Source organism: Lepidochelys olivacea (genome assembly GCF_965140295.1).
Source record: "Lepidochelys olivacea isolate rLepOli2 genome assembly, chromosome: 1".
Lineage (NCBI taxonomy): Eukaryota > Metazoa > Chordata > Testudines > Cheloniidae > Lepidochelys > Lepidochelys olivacea.
The window spans coordinates 339,749,315-339,767,196 of record NC_140411.1 but is presented as its reverse complement, the minus strand read 5'-3'; the positions used below and the strand labels follow the sequence as shown (position 1 = coordinate 339,767,196).

The window sequence follows — 17,882 nt, the reverse complement described above, 5'->3', positions numbered from 1 at the left end:
CACTCCTTCCTTTCTCATGCCCTGAGCACCTGACTGCATAAGATGATAGTTGTCTATTCTTTCTTCCCCTCTATCTTTAAGGTGGGTTTCAGTGAGGCCAGTGATTGGCATCTTTAACCTGGACATTTCTCTAATGAGCAGCTCCTTTGAGCCTTCCTTATTCAGGGTTAACACTTTTTCTGTTCAATACATAAAAGACCCCTACATGTGAGATTAATTTTTAATATATCATAAATCACATTGATCTGAGGCAAACACATTCGTTACTTTCATAGCAGTTACTAGCCCATCCAACCTTAGGCCTGGGCCCTGTGGGAAAAGATGAGAACCCCAGAGTGGGCTCCATCCAGTCTGGCAGGATTGGTGTTGCCCTGTACAGTGCATTGAGCACAGGAGGTTAGACTGCCTACCAATGAGATGTGGCGGTACGGTTGAAGCAACAAGTGCAATACCAAAACTGAAGCTGCTCAGATGAACGCCTCTCCCACCTCAACCACTCTGACAGGGAGTCACTCTGGTTGATCTTGAAACTCATAGTCCTCTCTGACTCACTGTGTAGAGTTTCTTCTCTTACATGACTCCTCGAGCTGCAGTCCTGTAACTGGGAAGAGAACTGCTTTCTTCCAAACTAGGTTGGGTGTTCAACAGAGTTTCATTGCCACCCCAGAACTCTGCAATAAACCATGTGCTTGAACAGACACTAAGTAAATGCATTTTAGGCATGCATCTTGATGATAAGAACCTCTCCAGCATCGATTTTGCCAGTGACATAGTGCTAGTTGTCAAATCAATGCACAAGCTGACTGCTGTGCTTAAAGCCCTGGAAAGCTCAGCTGCAAAAATCAGCCTGAAAATGATTTGGGGGCAAAACCAAAATTCTTCCTGTCAGCAATTCTGAATACACTGCAGGTTCTACCATATTAGTGGGCAACCTCCCAGTCGAGATTGTTGGTGATTTCACCTACCTCGGCTCTGTTGTTGGTAACGTGGGCTGCACCGAGAAAGAACTAGAAGCCATCATTGGAAAAGCAGTGTCAGTAATGGGGTGCTTCATCGAGAGTGTCTTATGCAAACTGAACACCCTGATAAGGAGAGGGACAAAGCTGCAGATATATAATGCTTTGGTGGTCAGTATCCTGATCGATGGGACTGAAACATGGCTCCCACTGTCAAGATTAAAAAGATTAATTCAGTACCATTCAGATTAAGCATCTTTGAATGATTAAAAACATCGAATTGTAGAAATTCAAGCCAAATGAAGATACCTGTCTTCTAACTAAACAGGTCCTGTGCTTTCAAACGGTTACCCAGTGCTCTCTAAGGTGGTATTGTCTTTTGTTCCAAATGCCTGTTGCCGGCACCCAGTGCCGAGAGGCTGAACAACAGCTGGAGTGGTTCGTTACCCGGTGTGCTACACCCAATAATCACAACGGGGTGGAGAAGCAGAAAAGTTTATTTGCAGCTGCAAAAAGGTACAGGGAGAATAAAATCTCAAATCCTGCACAACAGAGCAGGAAATTACACAGGCTTTTATACATCCTTTTTTCCAGCATACTTATCCAATAGCAAGCTGCTCCAAGTATCCATATAGCCAGCCAATCCAGTTTCCAGCTAGTTCCCTGACTCTCTGTATCATTTGTTAAACTATACATAAAGCTGCTTTATTCAGCATTGTTCTTCCATATCTCCCCTGTTTGGCCTTGCTTAGTTTCAGGCAGTCTGACTCTGCAACATACTGTTGCAGATTCTCAGCATAACTGCTGTGTGTGCCTCCAGGCGGGGGGGCCAAGGACACTTGGGCCTAGCACGCAGAGCTGCTGCGAGTGCCTCCAGGCAGGAGGGGGGGGGGCAAGGACACAGGGGCCTAGTGCGAGGGGGCTTCATTGACACTTGTGGTCTTCCATCCCCTCGAGTTACCTAGTGGCCATGCCCCAGTGTTCCCAACATGCCTACCAACTTCTCTGTGATAATCATCTTCGACTTTGACCCAATGAATGCAGGATGGAAAAGACCCCCTCAGACACAGTGGCCGGACAGCATCAATAAACACTTGTTCCTCATAGGTGTAATGTGCCAGATTTGACACAGGACAGAACATTATGGAAGCATATGGCCCTGACACTGCTCAAGTGACAGCATGAGAACTAACCTAGCCTAAAGATAAGGGATGAAGATTGGTGCAACTCAGTGCAGACATAGTACTTGGAACAGAGCAGATAGAAAGGTCCTGTGTTACTGTGAGCACAATTTGCTTAAATGCTGGATCAATCTCTAGAGTACATTTGTCATTTTACAAAGGTGATGTTCAGACCTGTATGTAAAACAAGACAGCTGGGGGAAATCTTTTGAACACTTTAATTAAAATGCCACTGCTCATCTGGTCTAACTATACAGACAATGTTTTATGTATGCTAACATTCTAGTTATCTTAGTGCTAAGCTTCCAGAATGTCTAGTTATAAATACATAGGGCCAGGAGATTTGCCTAAGTAAAGATAAAACAAGGATTCCAGGTTTGGATCGCTTTTTGTTAGGTGGATGCAAAAGATCAAGCATTAAATTTATTTGTTGTTCTTTGTCAAATATACCTTGTTAGCATCTAGATACTATGAGGGCTGGAGCCAGATAAATACAGTAGGTACATAGTGAGAGAGATGATATGACACCTACAAGAAATTAGCCAACTAATAATGGGTAGGTTGAGACACAGTTGGGTAGAACTAGAATGTATTTATTTAATTTTAAAAATATATAGAAAATTATCTATATGTTGGGTGTATTCACCCTCCCTTGCCCTTTATCAATATGTTGCTTTTCCCCTTAAAATTTAAGCTCTTTGGGGCAGGGACTATGTGGGTAAACAGTGCCTAGTGCATTGTGGGTATTACCCAAATCCAAATAATAATGATTGATAAGTACAGCTTTTCCTTAGCAGTGATTCGGGAGTTTTATTTTCTATGGGACATTAAGAGTAAGATGGGATGGATGGGCAAGCAACCTTCCCCTCATAGCTAGTGCCTCTGGCAAAAAAGGAACGGTACACTTGCACTGCAGCTGGATACGTGAATGGCAACTCCTGTAGATGTATCCACACTAGCTGTCCTCTAGTTCGCTTGCTAAAAATACCAGTGAGGATGCTGTGGTACAGGCTTCTGCGTGGGCTGCACACATAAGTACATGCCCAGGAGGGCCAGGCAGTCTTATGCAGCCAGCACTGAAGCCTGCGTCCCCACACCCTCACTGCTGTTTTTAGCGAGCTAACTAGAGGACAGCTAGTGCAGGTGTGTCTATACGAGCTGCCATTCACACCCCTGGCTGTAATGCAGATGTACCCAGAGAGCGCTCAGGGCTGGTCCTGATGCTGCCCCTACCTTGCTCCAGCCAGCAGAGCTTGTTACAGGTGCCATGCTTCCTTTGTGCACTCCAGAGTTCCGAGGGTAGGGGATGCCTGCCAGCCTAGTGAGCCTCTGCACTGTCACCCAATTGGAGCCGCGTGGGCCCTACACCACTGGAAGGAAGTCGATTTAAATTGTGTGTGGACTGTTCGGGGGGCCAGAGACTTCAGAAGGGCTAAGGAAGGCCATGGAGAAAGGTCCCAGCTGTGATAGAAGCTGTGCAGTGGGTTCTGATCTCTCTCTACAACATGGAGCAGCATCCCATGAAAACTTTCTCTACTCCCCGATAGGGGCAGAGATGGATGAGGGGGTCATGGCTATTGTGTCTGATCCTGTGGGTCCATTGGCCAAATGCCCCCAGCGGGGCACAGATGGCTCTGCCACTCTGTAGTAGCCGCTGTGCCGGGGTTTCAATGGAGAATTCCTGCATAAAGTCCATCTTCATTTGTGCTTCGCACAGGGGTCAGGATTGGGCCTTCAGCAATCAGGACTCTGTTTGTAGCTGCAACAAGGCACTTGTTCCTGACAAAAGAGAGCATCTATTAGAGAAGCACGTGACTCTTTTGGGAAGCTTGAATGTGCCATGTATTTCAGCCATGATTCTCAAATATGAATTCCTCCTCCTCATTTGTTACCTTCTCCCCAGAAAGCGATTAAAGTGTTTCACATCCCCTGATCTGTTTTGTTTATTAGGCTCTGTGGATATCCTCCGTTTTATGATGAAAATGACTCCAAGCTCTTTGAGCAGATTCTTAAGGCGGAATATGAATTTGACTCTCCATATTGGGATGACATCTCAGAGTCTGGTAAGGAGCTCATTTAATTGCAATAGCCATTTCTTGCACATTCCTTCATATTACTGAAGTCTACCATTCATACTTTCCAAGGGTGAAATTTAGATCTCCATAGTATGCCCAACTCCTGTTAACTTGAGGTCAGAGGGAACTATATGTTCAACTGAGGGCAGGCTTTTAACCCAAATATTTTTTAAGCATCATGGGAAATTATTTCTATGAGAGCCTCAAATTAATTCCTGTCTCCTCCCAGTGTCAGGCATAAAACACCAAAACTTGACTTGTAGAGAAGACCATGACATGAGAATTCGTATTCAGCCCCAAGAAAACAACATACTTTCTTTTTTCCAGCATATCTGAATAAAATGCACATTTTCATCTGTCTCCAGTAATAGAAAACAAAATAACTCAGCGTTTTTGTCCTGAATGTGTTTGCTGGCCTGATTGATGGAGCTGTGCAGTGTAAACAGGAAAGAAGCAAACCCAGGAAATCAATGAATGAAAATGGCTAAAACAACAAGAAAAGAAAAATCCCATCAGTCCCTTGGGAAGGGAGGGCATGTGGTCAAGTAGTTATAGCACTAGGCTGGGAGTCAGAAGTTCTGGATTCCATTCATGAATCTGCCACAGACCTCCTGTTTAACCCAGGCATGTTATTAAGGTATGTGTACACTGGCGTTGGAGGTATAATTTCCAGCTCGGACAGATGTACATGTGCTATTTCTGATCAAATTAGCATGTTAAAAATATCAGTGTATCCACCACAGTACAGGTGGCAGGATGGGCTACCACCCAATTATGTACTGAAGTCCCAGGCAGGATTGTGCTTGGGGCAGCTAACAACTTTCTAGTGCTACAAAATTTCATACTGTGTACATCTGGTGCCCAGATACCATAGTGATGGTAGAAATCCATCCAGAGGAAGATTTAGGGAATTTAGGAGCACAAAGCTGAAAGTCAGTGGGACTTCTCCTGAGAAATCCCCAGGGTACTTTTGGGAATCTCCCCCAAATAGATCAGATTAACACGAGGAGCCTAAATCAAGCCACTTCATTCCAAATTTGGCTTCTCAGACAGGCACTTAGGTCACATTTTTCAGGCTGCCTCATACACCTTTGATGTCCTCCCTTCAACGGTCTTCTCTCCATTTAAAAGTCTCCTGAACACACACTGCTTCAAGCCCGAGTGAGCTGATCACATTCACCACCTATTTTTCTTATATTTGATATTTAAAAAACAGCAGCCAAAACATTAACAGAACCACCCAGATGTGACTTGACTGAAATGAGTAATCACAGGCTCTGTAACGCTCGTCCTTCTTCACCCCATCCCCTCACTCACGGTGTCACATTTAAAATGTAGCACACAAATCCTTTGAGGCCAGTGACTGTGTCTTCTGTGAAGCCGCTAGTTTACTTCTGGGGAGGCCTATTAAATAATGATTAAATGGTTAAAATAGGAATGTGGAAATTTAAATATCTGTCTGACCTCCCTAAGAAAGAGTTGGAATGCTCAGTCTCTGTGCTCAAATTTGATAATTGACTCCTGTGTCTTTATTATTATTAATCTTGCCTATTGGGCTAGTCTTATGAATGGCACACTTCATTTTGATGAGGGTCTTGTATGAGTGGGCGGGAGGGGGAGGGAAAGGGGAAGACAGTCATCGTGTCATACATCAGTGTCCTTAAGACGAACCTTTAAATACCACGGTGTGTCCTTGCTTCTCCAGATGTCAGCCCAATTGCTTTTGCTTATTTTATTTTATTTTTTACAGCTAAAGATTTTATTCGGAACTTGATGGAGAAAGACCCTAACAAAAGATATACCTGTGAGCAAGCAGCCCGGCACCCATGGTAAGCAACTAACACAGTACTTCTGTTGCAATGACCTCAAGAAATGAGACTTTTCTTTAATTTGTGTGTTCAAAGACGAATGTTTGCTGCACTATGCTGTATACGAGCCTTTGCTGAGTAACTTATTGCTGCAACCCCTGTCTTTGGCCCCTAGTTCTCCCTGCTTGTTCCAGGGTGTCTGAAATTAGGCCCTGAACCTTCAAAAACTTTAAGCTTGCCAGTAGTCCCATTGAAATCCTTGAATAATTAGTTAATTGCTGCTCTCAGTTATACTGCAGCAGTGAGGTTGCATCAGCAAGGTTGCATCAGCATGAATCAATGCAGAATTTGGCCCATTTTGCTAAAACGCAGATTGAAGTCAATGGGACGCAATTAAACGTAGCCATCTGCTTACTTATATGGCCCTCATCCAAATAGAGTCTGAGCACCTAACAACTACTGAAACTCTTTGCCTCACAACACCTTGGTGAGTCAGGGAGACCGGGAGATATCATCCACAATTCACAGGCACAGTGTCGACAATGATATGTCTGCACTGCTTAACTGGCATTAACTAACCATGTTAGCTAATTTGGGTTAAAATAGCAGTACAGACACAATGTGGCTAGCAGCTGAAGTTTAACCCAAGACTCCCCCTCAAGGGACTATGTCTTCACCGCAATTTGAACCCAACATAAGATCACACTTTTTTTGGCAGTGTAGACATTCAAGTGACTTGCCCAATATCATGCAAAAAGTCTGCAGCAGAAGCAAGAATTGAATCCACATCTCCTGAGTATCAGGCCGGTCCCCTCTCCATTAGGACAGTGGTTTTCAAAAGAGATGTACGAACTCTCATCAGGGTGTACACAATAAAAATCCTGTACTGGCAGACAACGCACTTTATTTAATAAGACTTGGCAATCTAATCATAGATATATTATGACCCTATCTCAGATGGGGGTACGCAGTAGTCTACATTATTTGGAAAGGGGTATGCAGTCTAAAAAGTTTGAAAACCACTGCACTAGGCCATCATTCTAAGCACTCAGGGGATCACAGTTTTCGATACAATCCTTTAGGGCAGGGATGTTGGTGCTGTGAGATGCTGCTTTTGGGAATTGTACAATAATAACAATAATTGCAAAGGAAAGGATACTGGAATCAAAGACAGTAGAAATCCTTTTCCACTCAGGAACATCACAGCTACTGAAAATATCACTGCATTCTGCGGTTTCATAAGGGTGGATGGTACACTAACCAATGTGTTTCCTCAGCACCTCAAGTTCATCCTGCATGTACCCGTAGCCATTTATAAAGTTGCTGAACTTGAACAATAATAAGTTTAGTAGCTTGATTTACTGCAGTACTTGTCCTGTGGGGGAGTTGGAGCACAATGGCCAAGTTCTGCGCTCAGTTACATTGGACAACCCCACTGCAGCAGTATACTTGAATGCAGAATGCAGCCAAGTTACAGCACTGGCATAAAATGAACATGCAGAGATGTTAACATAACAGTCATTTGCTTCATGTATCTGGAACATGGAAATTCCAAAAAATATGCTCTGGTCTCTTGAGGAGCGGTGAACTTGGTTGTTCAGAACTGCTCCCACTGCAGACTTGAACATGTAGCACACCTGTCTAGGTACCTGGCACTAAAATTGGATTTGACGTGTAATATGCTTGTAGCATAGTTTGCAAATTATGTAGCTTGGGTGCACAGTACGTTATCCATTTAAAAAACATGTTACGTTTCACTAAGGCTTAAAAGTGGTAGCATGGAACAGATTCCTAGATTAGGATTCAGGGTGTTTGGTATCCTTCATTGAAGTTCATTGGTTCGTCTGCATTTCATTGTTACTTTAAATTCTGGGACAGAAGAAAAGGTAGATTGTCTCCAAGTTTTTTACAGCAGAACACTGGAGCTGTAGCGGATTATGATCACTTGCTGATTGTCTGGGCACAATGAGCCTGGCAATACCCCAAATTTATAAACACATGACTGATACTGCTTTCATTCACCTATAGGAAAATTATCCTCCTCTACCTAGCAGTAGATTGTGTAATGGTATGGGATGTAACCTGATGTTCAGAAATCAGTGCAATGCAAAAACATGTTTCTTGCTATGCTGGTTTCCTTGCTGATTGCAATGTCTAAAAATTAGGGTCATGGTTTGCTCCTCTAGTTAACAAGTGACTTGTGATTCAGGTCAATGAATTGTGAATGTATACAAAGCAAGTGATAGTCCTGGAAATCTTGGCATAATGGCATGGATTTATCATAACTAGAGTACTACATCAGACAATGACTGCAGGCTCTAACAATAGCTGTGATTACAACTAGATTGATACTCAGTCTTTGCAATCAAAGGGGCAAAAACAACTGGAAAAAAGAGCAATATATCTCTTTTCTCATAATAAACAATAAGACATGAGACACGGAGGATGTCACGCAAATAATCTAGGAAATTGAGATTATTTGTCTTCATCCTTCCACCTACCCACTACCATAAATACATTGCATATGTAAAATATTAGCAAGATCAATGGCCGGCATCAATATGAACCAGAAATGTGGAGAAGTCAAAACATAAATCATTGCAAGTCTCCTCTGTCCCATCAATAACAGTACCTATTGTCTTGGTAACAAAAAGGAAATTTGGGAAACTGTTTGTAATTTTTGTGAAGGAAAAAAGGTGTTTTCAAATTATACAATTCTGAGCCTCAAGAAATTAACCAAGTGATAGAAGTGGATCTTCCAAATAAAAAGTAAAGAACCAGAAATACAGCTCCCAGCGGGGAACTGGATGACCTTTTATATTTCTGAAGGACAAATTTTCTGAAAAGTTATTATCCAAATTACACAAAATGTTCAAATCCAAGTCTTGGCCTGGTGACATCACTGTTGGTTTCTGGACTATAATAAAGAAACGTGGCAAGACCAGCACACAGCTGCTGAGCCCTACCAATGGAGCAGGAAGATAAAAAGTGTTGTTTGGTTTTTTGGGTTTTATGTTTGTTGTTGTTTTTTGCAACTTGTTGCCAGAGGCCAGTGGAAAATCATGCTCCATAAATTTTCCTGCTTTCCACAGAATCCAACCTTCTGTTTAAAATCAACTAAAAAAAAGTTTTTCAGTCATTTCTGTTGCAGAGATACTTTTCTGCAAGTGTGGCTTTACAAGACAGTGGTTTATTTATAAGGCCTTTCCCAGCTATGTAAAGCATCGCTGAATCCAAGTGTGACGAGTTGCCCCCCTTCAAGGTGCCACCTGATGTGCTGAGATAACACTGAGCCCACCTGTTCTGCCAGCATTGGCCCCCTTTTAACCTGTCTTGCTGAGCCAAGCTCTTAAGCCTCCTCTAGCACACACACAGTCAGGGCCACACCCAGCGGCAGAAAGACACAGAAACTGAGATCAGCTCTGGGAAGACTCAGCTTAAGGAATTTGCCCCAACATTCAGGGCAGACCCAAAGGTATACTGTCATGTGCTATATAAAAGAATCTGCACAGTGCAAGCCCATAAAAATTCACCCTCTTCCGCAATGTGAAGAGAGATATGCCCTCCTTGCCCTCCTGCCCCAGTTAGAAATTGCATAAACTGGGTTTCCTAATAAACAAAGCAAATTTATTAACTATAAAAGGCAGATTTTAAGTGATTGTAAGGGATAGCAAACAGAAGAAAGCAGATTACTAAGCAAATAAAACAAAGCATGCAAACTAATCTTGATTCACTAAAGAAATTGGCTACAAATTGTAATTTCTCACCCTAAAAGTTGTTTCAGGCAGATTACAGAGATTCTTGAAAACCAGCTGCAGCTTGAAACTTCAGGTATTATTACTTACAGGCTATTACTCAACTTTCCAGCCTGGCTCAACTCTTTTCTCCCCGGTTCAGTTCTTGCTTCCAGGTGTTTCCAGTGTCTTTTTGGGTGGGGAGGCAGAGGAGGCCCTGATGATGTCACTCCTCTGCCTTATGCAGCTTTTGTGTATGGCAGGAACCCTTTACCTTCCAATGGAAAAACACTGGCATTCCAAGAAGTGGGGTCAGTATCAGGTGACTCAGACCCATGTCTCTGCAGGATCGTAGCAGCCATTACTCGCAGGCTGTCTGGAGCATCCACAGGAAGACTAAGCTCTTTCACAGTCCACTGTCTTTGCTGAAGGACCATCAGCCCTGTCTGGCTTTTTCGTTGTTTTACCTGAAGGGCTAGTTGTGGGTGTCACCCAAAGTAGCACATTTGAAATACAGATACATGGTCAATATTCCTAGCTTCAGATACAAAAATGATACAGGCATACAAATTGGATAAACGCATTCAATAGATCATAACCTTTTCAATGATACCTTACATGACCCATCTTGCATAAAGTTTATCTGAGTTATGCCACATCCATATCATAGGTATATTTCCATAAAGAATATGGAGTATAACGTCACACCAAGAATCAGAGGTTAGAATTGTAAATGACAGGCTTAGTCCAATGATTCTCAACCAGAGGTACACAGAGGTTTTCCATGGGGTACATCAACTCAGCTACATATTTGCCTAGTTTTACAACAGGCTACATAAAAAGCACTCATGAAGTCAGTACAAACCAGAATTTCATACAGACAATGACTTGTTTATACTCCTCTATATACTACACACTGAAATGTAAGTACAATATTTATATTCCAAACGATTTATTTTATAATTATATGGTGAAAGTGAGGTGGTCAGCCATTTTTTCAGTAATAACGTGCTGTGACACTTTTGTGTTTTTAAGTCTGATTTTGTAAGCAAGTAGTTAAGTGAGATGAAACTTGGGGATACGCAAGACAAATCATCCTCCTGAGAGGAGCATAGTCGTCTGGAAAGGTTGAGAACCACTGATCTAGTATATCCCTGCAGTAGGGAAGTTTAAAGAATTAACTACATTCCCACCTCATCCCAACTGTTAATTCCCGGATAGGTGAACCTTAAAGTCTAGCTGGGAGACTGAACGCTTTCATGGTGAAGAAAAGGACTTGAGGGATCAGGACATGTGGGCTCCAGACCTGCTTCTGCCCTTGGTTGTGCTGCTAAGTCACTTGATCTATCTATTTTTGAACTTAACTGTCTATAAAATATGGGTAGTAGTTACGTACCTCACTGGAATGAGACCAAATCACGAATGTTTGTGAGGCTCTAGGGTGCTATAGTGATAAAGTGCCATCTCAGAAAATGAAGCGAGGCCAGTCTAGAATGAACCAAACACTCACCTGGATATTGCCCCCAGTTCCATGCTTTCTCCATGTCTTTGTGATGGGATTGCTCTGTGCTCAGTCATTCATCAAAGAGAATTTTCATACCTGTTTGCTTATGCCAGGAAGTGATAGGGTTTTTACTGGTCCCTTTGTCATTCTAACCATTGTCTCCATTTGCACTAGGCTGCATTACCATCAGTCTGAAGGAGGGGAGCTTGGGCCTCTTGATTTCACCAGTCATCTGGCAGTGCGGGGTGAGGGGGGGTTCTTCATAGTGACAAGGCCTCTGGGGATTCAGCTATTGCCTTTCCAGAGCCTATACGGCTCAGTGAATGGAAAGTTGAGTCCATTATTGAGGTCTTGTCTCCTACTGTGCCACACAGTGTTGCGACACTTTGAAATATGGCAAGGTATTTAGGTTACAGAGAGAGACACTACTGTGGCTTTATAAACAGACCTAGGGGTCTGCCGGCATCCCCTTTCCATGCATACCCTTAGTTTTAAGCACAAATAAATACTCATTTGCAAATCTCACCTTCCAAACAGGCTACATCATGCCAGGGGTTGTGATGTAAATGAACGATGTGCACAGTTCCAGAGATTTTGGATGAAGAGCTCACCCGAACGTGCCATATTTTCCTGCAGCCGTCACAAGGTCTTGCAAGTCATACTCTGCTGCAGAACTCTGACTCTCACAAGCACACCCTTGTAACTTAATGGGGCTCTGATGAGAGTAAAAACTATTTGCATGTTTGCAAGACTGGGCCTGTAGAAGATAAAAGTTTATGTGAGGCTAAGAGGAAAAGAGTCCCATTGCAATGGATTTTTAAGCTCTTTGGGACAGGAGGACAGAAAGTGAAATCCTGGCTTCACTGCAGTCAATGGGAGTTGCTGTTCACTTCAGAGGGGACAGGATTTGACCCATAGTCTTCGCAGCTGGATATAAAACATCTAATTGGCGCTCTACAAATAATAAATAGTAGAACAGATGAGAGAGCTCCACATTGTCACAAGGTGACTTGGCCCTTTAAGGGCAAAGGGCCAAGCCCCAACTGTGATAATCAACTGCGTCCCCGCTGAGGCTATGGAGTTAGGGGTCAGGTGATAGCCTGAAGAGCACCTTATAAAGACCAGCAAGAGCTCAGCTGAGCTGCAGAATTGCAGGGAAGGGGTAGGTTCTTGTAGTACTTGCTGGGTCAGAGCAAAGGCCTGGCAGGGCTAAGAGGGGTGGAGGAAAAGCCTCTGGGAGGGGTAGCCCATGCTGGTAGAGGAACTCCTTCATTTTGGTTTTATGCCTAAATTTTCTGTTTAACTAACAACTTGTGCCCTGAGTGAAGGGCCTGGAGCATTGTGGCATTGACCTTCCTGAGGGAGAGCCCATCAGTTTATGCATGCAATGATATTTTCTTGCTTCCTCCTCCATTTTACACGTTTTACTGTGGGGCCAGGTCTTTGGGATCTATCCCAAGCAATGAGGTAAAAAATCAAATAAAAGAAACTGTTTCACAAAACATATCGGAGTTTGATTGTGGAAAAAAAACATTTTAACTATGCAAGAGAAAACTACCTGCCCAGTAAGAAAGGCTTAATTATTCCAGAGACAAGGTGGGTGAAGTAATATCTTTTACTGGACTCACTTCCGTTGGTGAGAGAGACAAGCGCTTGAGCTACACAGAGCTTTTCTTCGGGACCCAAAGACAAACTATGTAGCTCAAAAGCTTGTCTCTCTCACCAACAGAAGTTGGTCCAATAAAAGATATTACCTCACCCACCTTGTCTCTCTGATATCTTGGGACCAACACGACTACAACAATGACTGCATTCATTAGTTGTCCCAGTCGTGCACCTACACAGATATAGCTCACTTCAAAGTGTGCCTATGACTTTAACTATCACATCTTTTCAATAAAAAATTCCCAAGGAAACAAGCAAATTGGGAAGACTAAGGGCTTGATCCCGGCAAATGTTAAATGTGTGAGTAACTTTATGCACCTGAATAGTCCCATTGAATTTGGTGAAACTACTTGGGTGTCTACAGCTACTCATGTGCTTAAGGTGTTTGCAGGATCAGGGCCTAAGAAATTAAAACGCCTCTTCCCAACGATCCATTTTTCTGAACTGTATCTGTTCCCCAGATGCCTGTGTGTATGTGCTGCTTTTCTGTTTATAATCAAATGGCCTTGGCAGGAAGACGGTATGTTTAAACTCAGAGTTGGCAGAAAAAGGAGGCTAATAATTACAATGAAGTATTGCAAAAGAAAAAGTGCAATATCTAAGCCCTGTTGGTAGAGATGATTACATCCTAAACTGCATAATCTGCACATTTACACAGTTTCTCCAGCTTAAGCTACAGGTGATTTATACTCTCTTTTGCCAGGGTTATCGTTTACCTTTTGTTGCAAAGGTGAATATACGGTTTCATCATTCCATTGTGACTTTTCAGAAAATGACATGGAAAACTAGGGTAACAAAAGAAGGGTTGTGATTTGCTGCAGCTTGATACATTTTAATATTTTCTATGCTAGTATTAATGATAGCAATTGTGTTTATTAAATGTATTATTGCAGTGTTGTCCACGATATGAGAGAGATAAGGTGGGTGAGTAATATTTTTGATTGGACCAACTTCTGTTGTTGAAAGAGACGAGCTTTCAAGCTCCACAGACCTGAAGAACTTTGTGGAGATTGAAAGCTTGTCTTTTCCACGGTCCCGGAAGAGATATTACCTCAGCTACCTTGTCTCTATTAAGTATGTTGCTAGGGCAGAATTCAGATCCTACTCTAAGGCACATAGCCACATAGCTCAGAGTGAAGTGATTAAAAGCGAGAGGTAGAAACCCAAAGGTCTGATTTTTTTCCATCAGGATACACAGAGCTGTCACTGAAATCCGTGAGAGGTCTGTAGTTCATGAACGAGCCCTAGCTCAGCCTCCATCAGTCAGGTTGGAGGGAAAGGAACCAGACCACTTATATGCTCCCTAGGAGCATAGATGCTGGAACGAGAGGTGCAGGGGGGGCTGCCACTCCCCCTGGCTTGAAATGGTTTCCATTATATACAGGTTTACAGTTTGGTTCAGTGGCGCTCAGCATTGTTCCAGCCCCCCTGCCTAGGAGAGGAAGTATGGTCCAGTTGTTATGGGGCTCAGCTGGGATTTGGAAGACCTGCATTCAATTCCCTGCTCTGCCACAGACTTCCTTGGTGACCTTAGACTGTCTTCCTCACCTCACCGTCTGTAAAATGAGAATAGCGGCACTTCCCTCCCTTATAAGGGTGTTGTGAGGATAAATCCAGTCAAGACTGTGAGGCACTCAGATACTCTGGCGACGGGGGGGGCCATATAAGTACTAGAGGGGGCTTGATTTCTCCCTACCCGTGCAGAAGCTTGTTGTCCTGCTATTGCTTGGGCCTCTGCAAATTATAATAGTCCCACTAAGTGTATATTGTGTGCTGGACGCACTAGTCAGATAAGAAGTCATATCCAGGGGAGGAAGAGAGTTTACAAAGAGCTCTGTTTTCAGAAAGTGTTGTTTGAAGTGTGAAATGGCTCCCTGAAGGGAACCAGGGATGCGAACAGCATGAAATGAAACTCCTCTCCGGCTCATCCCTGCACTCTATTTTGGAGTATCTCCGATACTGTATGCACGTGTGTGTGTGTTTGTATATGTGTATATAAAATCAGAACTGTTATGTTCCTCCAGCATTATCCATCACCGCTAACCCCACGTTTCATGTCGTCATACTCCAGAGTATTTCCAAGCAGTATTTGGCCCGTAGAAAGTTTGAATTGGCTGCCTTCGATAAGCTTGAGGGTTCTGAAGATAATACTCGATGAAAGATTCTGACTGCCCTTGTGGGCAAGGAGGGGCAGGCTGAGAGAAATATGTGCTTGCAGTATTTTGCCGAAGAATCATCCAAAAGGGAGTATACTGTTTTTGTCCCTCTTGGAGGTTCCTTTCAAGTTCAGTAATGCTCTGTCTAGCTAGATAGTAAAGGTAGAACTGAACCCAGATAGATGGATAAAATAAATCAGATTAGATAAAATAAGATGTGATGAATACATTAATTTATTTTGCAACTTTAGGGCTAGATTCTATTATGTTTACTCAAGATGAACAGTCCCAATAGCTTCCAGGGAACTACTTGTGGAGGAAGGTGCTACTTATTATGGCAATAACAACCTGGCCATTGCTGTCCCTTCCTGGAAGTTCTTGAGCTCCCGCAGCTCCCACTGCAAGCGCACCTCATTGGAGCAGGCCCTGAGTTCTTGAGAAAGTTGTCAGACTTCCCATACTGACTTCTGAAGTCTTGGATGTATCCACAAAACCAGCTTCTACCCACTGCGCTATCAATGGGCTTCATACCTCAACCCTCGAGGACAGTTCAGCTCCTAGGGCTCATTTGGTCCTTGACCTTTGCACTGAGATTGTCCACAGTGATGCCAACTAGCGTCGCTTGTGATGCGGATACCTCTCCATTCACAACCAGACTAAAGGCTAGCTTTCTCACAAAGAGCGGTCAGGTTATAACAACTTTCAGATACGGTAGACGTATGCCAGATTGAGCCAGTTACCCAGCAATGAAAAGCTCAGTCCGTTTAGCTAGTCTTCGTCCAGTCCTGTGTGATACTCAGCACCTCACTCTATTCCAGTCCTTTTTTATTGGCCAGAGGCCTTACTCATGTTGCTTTTCTAAGTAGCTTCCACCTGCAGTATTCATTAATATTTAAAAAGTGTTTTGAGATCCTCCAGATGGAAGGACTTATATAAGTACAAAGTAGTCTTTTTCTTCTTGTTTATTTCATTATTATTTTTATTATTATTATTATATTATTTTATTTTATTGTACGATTGGTTGAGGGTTGTCCTGCAAGAAAATTGCCCATACTTACAAAGATATATGGTCGCCATTATGTAGCTGAATGCTTCAGAGTCTTTAATGTATTTATCCTCACAACACCCTTGTGAGATAGGGACATATTGTTATCCCCATTTTACTGATGGAGAAATTGAGGCACAGAGAGAGTAAATGACTTGTCCAAGGTCACACAGGAACTCGGTGGCAGAGCAGGGAAAGAACTGGCTAACACGCAACAGGATTATGTCCAAACTGACAAATTGTTTTTACAAACGATAACAATTGTATTTAGTTGGTTGTGGTTTCATGAATATGTTTACAGGCAGAAACTGATTGAGGCAGAAACAGATCATAAGCCATTGGAAGCCTTGAAAACAATGGTCAAAACACCACCTGATCTTCAAAAAATGATCCCCAAACTGTGAAAGTATCACTTATCTATGAAATCCAGGCCCGGTACAGAGTCGCGTATAGCAGATGAAAAGAAAAGGAGGACTTGTGGCACCTTAGAGACTAACACATTTATTTGAGCATAAGCTTTCGTGAGCTACAGCTGTGCATTCTAGAGCACCTTTAAAATAGTAGGTTTCAGAGTAACAGCCGTGTTAGTCTGTATTCGCAAAAAGAAAAGGAGTACTTGTGGCACCTTAGAGACTAACCAATTTATTTGAGCATGAGCTTTCGTGAGCTACAGCTCACTTCATCGGATGCGATGAAGTGAGCTGTAGCTCACGAAAGCTCATGCTCAAATAAATTGGTTAGTCTCTAAGGTGCCACAAGTACTCCTTTTCTTTTTTTTAAAATAGTAAAAGCAAGAGATTATAGAAGTAAATACATTCCCAAGTAGTGGTGCTGCCCCTGTTTCTAAAATAAAATTGGACAAGCTCAAGTGGGAAACATAAACTGTTCCTGTCCAGTTTATTAACACTTTCATTCAAGGAGCACAGTTTTCCACTAGCCCTGCAGACAAACGGTATAATGGTCTCAGCTGGTACCTTGTTAAGCAACTGTTCTTTCACCAACAATATTCATACGTGGGGCATAGTGTTCCTGAAATTTATGAATGACTTTGTTTACCAGTTTGTAGGCCCCTTTGTGCTCCCGCTGGGAAGGTACTGCAGATCTCAATGTTTCTGGACTTGTCAGATTTATCAATGTGGAGGATTGCATCCTCTCCAGTTTCTCTGCAATGTCACTTGGCTTCCAAGAAACTTTGGGGGCACTGTAACTGTCTCTTGCATTTTTTTTTTTTTTTTTGCCAAGGTCCCTGCTAGTCTGAAGGTTTCAGGTGGTAATGAATGTGTGAAATCACCCAGGAACCCAGCCTTTACTTCTTGGTTTCAGCCCCACGACTTGGGCCAGGCTTACAATAAGGATTTACCTCTGTCCTCTGGCATGGTATCCTTGACTCCTGTGACTGCTGTTATAATAGCCCTTCTGGCTTGATGGGCCAGATTTACCCCACGTGTAATTCCACTGAGATAACTGGGTTTACAGGAGGGATGAATTTGTCCCTTTGTGCATAAATATATTATTGATGCAAGAACTGGAAATGTTTAACGCTGTGTCTTGTGGAGATTGAGCTAATCTCATACAGTCCACGTTTCTTTGCTAAGAGACTCCATGTCTTTACTGAATGCGAACTTACATTAGTTATGATGAACAACTCCATACATTTTGGTGTGGCAGGAAAATCTCCAGTGCAAACAGAATTCAGGCAGGCTGGAGTTCTTTTGGAAACTGCCACGTGTTTGGAGGATAAAATGTTCATGCTAAAAC

The 17,882-nt window shown here is 42.8% G+C and overlaps 1 protein-coding gene across 3 annotated transcripts in view; it reads left to right on the top strand.

The window, feature by feature from the left end:
- The window catches only part of CAMK1D (calcium/calmodulin dependent protein kinase ID), a 369,044-nt gene that overhangs the window by 336,295 nt on the left and 14,867 nt on the right, over positions 1-17,882 (top strand). For all 3 annotated transcript variants that reach the window (XM_084617259.1, XM_084617257.1, XM_084617258.1), the window contains exons 7-8: positions 4,088-4,200; positions 5,963-6,041. In XM_084617259.1, coding sequence (XP_084473385.1) covers positions 4,088-4,200; positions 5,963-6,041 — 192 coding nt within the window. The remainder of the gene's footprint in view (positions 1-4,087; positions 4,201-5,962; positions 6,042-17,882) is intronic.